Raw genomic sequence first — 418 nt, 5'->3', positions numbered from 1 at the left:
GCTGTAGACGGCATATTTTTGGTTGGGGGCATCTTTGTTGCAGATGATTCTTGACTCACTGATGGTGGTAAATTTGTTGTAGGTTTGTTTGCAATTGTGTCAAGACTTGGAACTGAAGATGTTTGAGGGAAATCTGTAGACACAGACAGCATTTTTGAAGGAGATGTGTTGTAAATTTCTGTATTTGTGGACAGTGGAGTCTGATTTGTGCTCTCTGCTGTTGTCACCTCATTTGTTGTTTGCTTTGATGTTGATTCAAGTGGACGAGTTGTTATGAAAGGAGCAAAGGAAGTAACAGGTGTTGAACTCACTGTTGGTGACAACACGGTTGAAAGATTATCCGTAGTTGCTAATTTCTGTTGACTTGTTTCAGTGGTGGCAAAAGTTGTATCAAACTTGTGTGTGGAGGATGTTGAAG

General features: G+C 40.4%; 1 protein-coding gene across 1 annotated transcript in view; it reads right to left on the bottom strand.

The window, feature by feature from the left end:
• Nucleotides 1-9: 9 nt before the first annotated feature.
• Nucleotides 10-418, bottom strand: part of LOC106512357 (cell wall protein DAN4) — a gene marked incomplete at its 3' end in the record, with an annotated part of 2045 nt that continues 1636 nt past the window's right edge. The window contains 1 exon segment of the mRNA XM_014000992.1: nucleotides 10-408. Within this exon segment, the coding sequence (XP_013856446.1) occupies nucleotides 10-408 (399 nt within the window).

The sequence above is a fragment of the Austrofundulus limnaeus genome, unplaced genomic scaffold (genome assembly GCF_001266775.1).
Source record: "Austrofundulus limnaeus strain Quisiro unplaced genomic scaffold, Austrofundulus_limnaeus-1.0 Scaffold5990, whole genome shotgun sequence".
Lineage (NCBI taxonomy): Eukaryota > Metazoa > Chordata > Actinopteri > Cyprinodontiformes > Rivulidae > Austrofundulus > Austrofundulus limnaeus.
The sequence above is the reverse complement of the archived record's forward strand: the minus strand, read 5'-3'. Positions and strand labels throughout refer to the sequence as shown.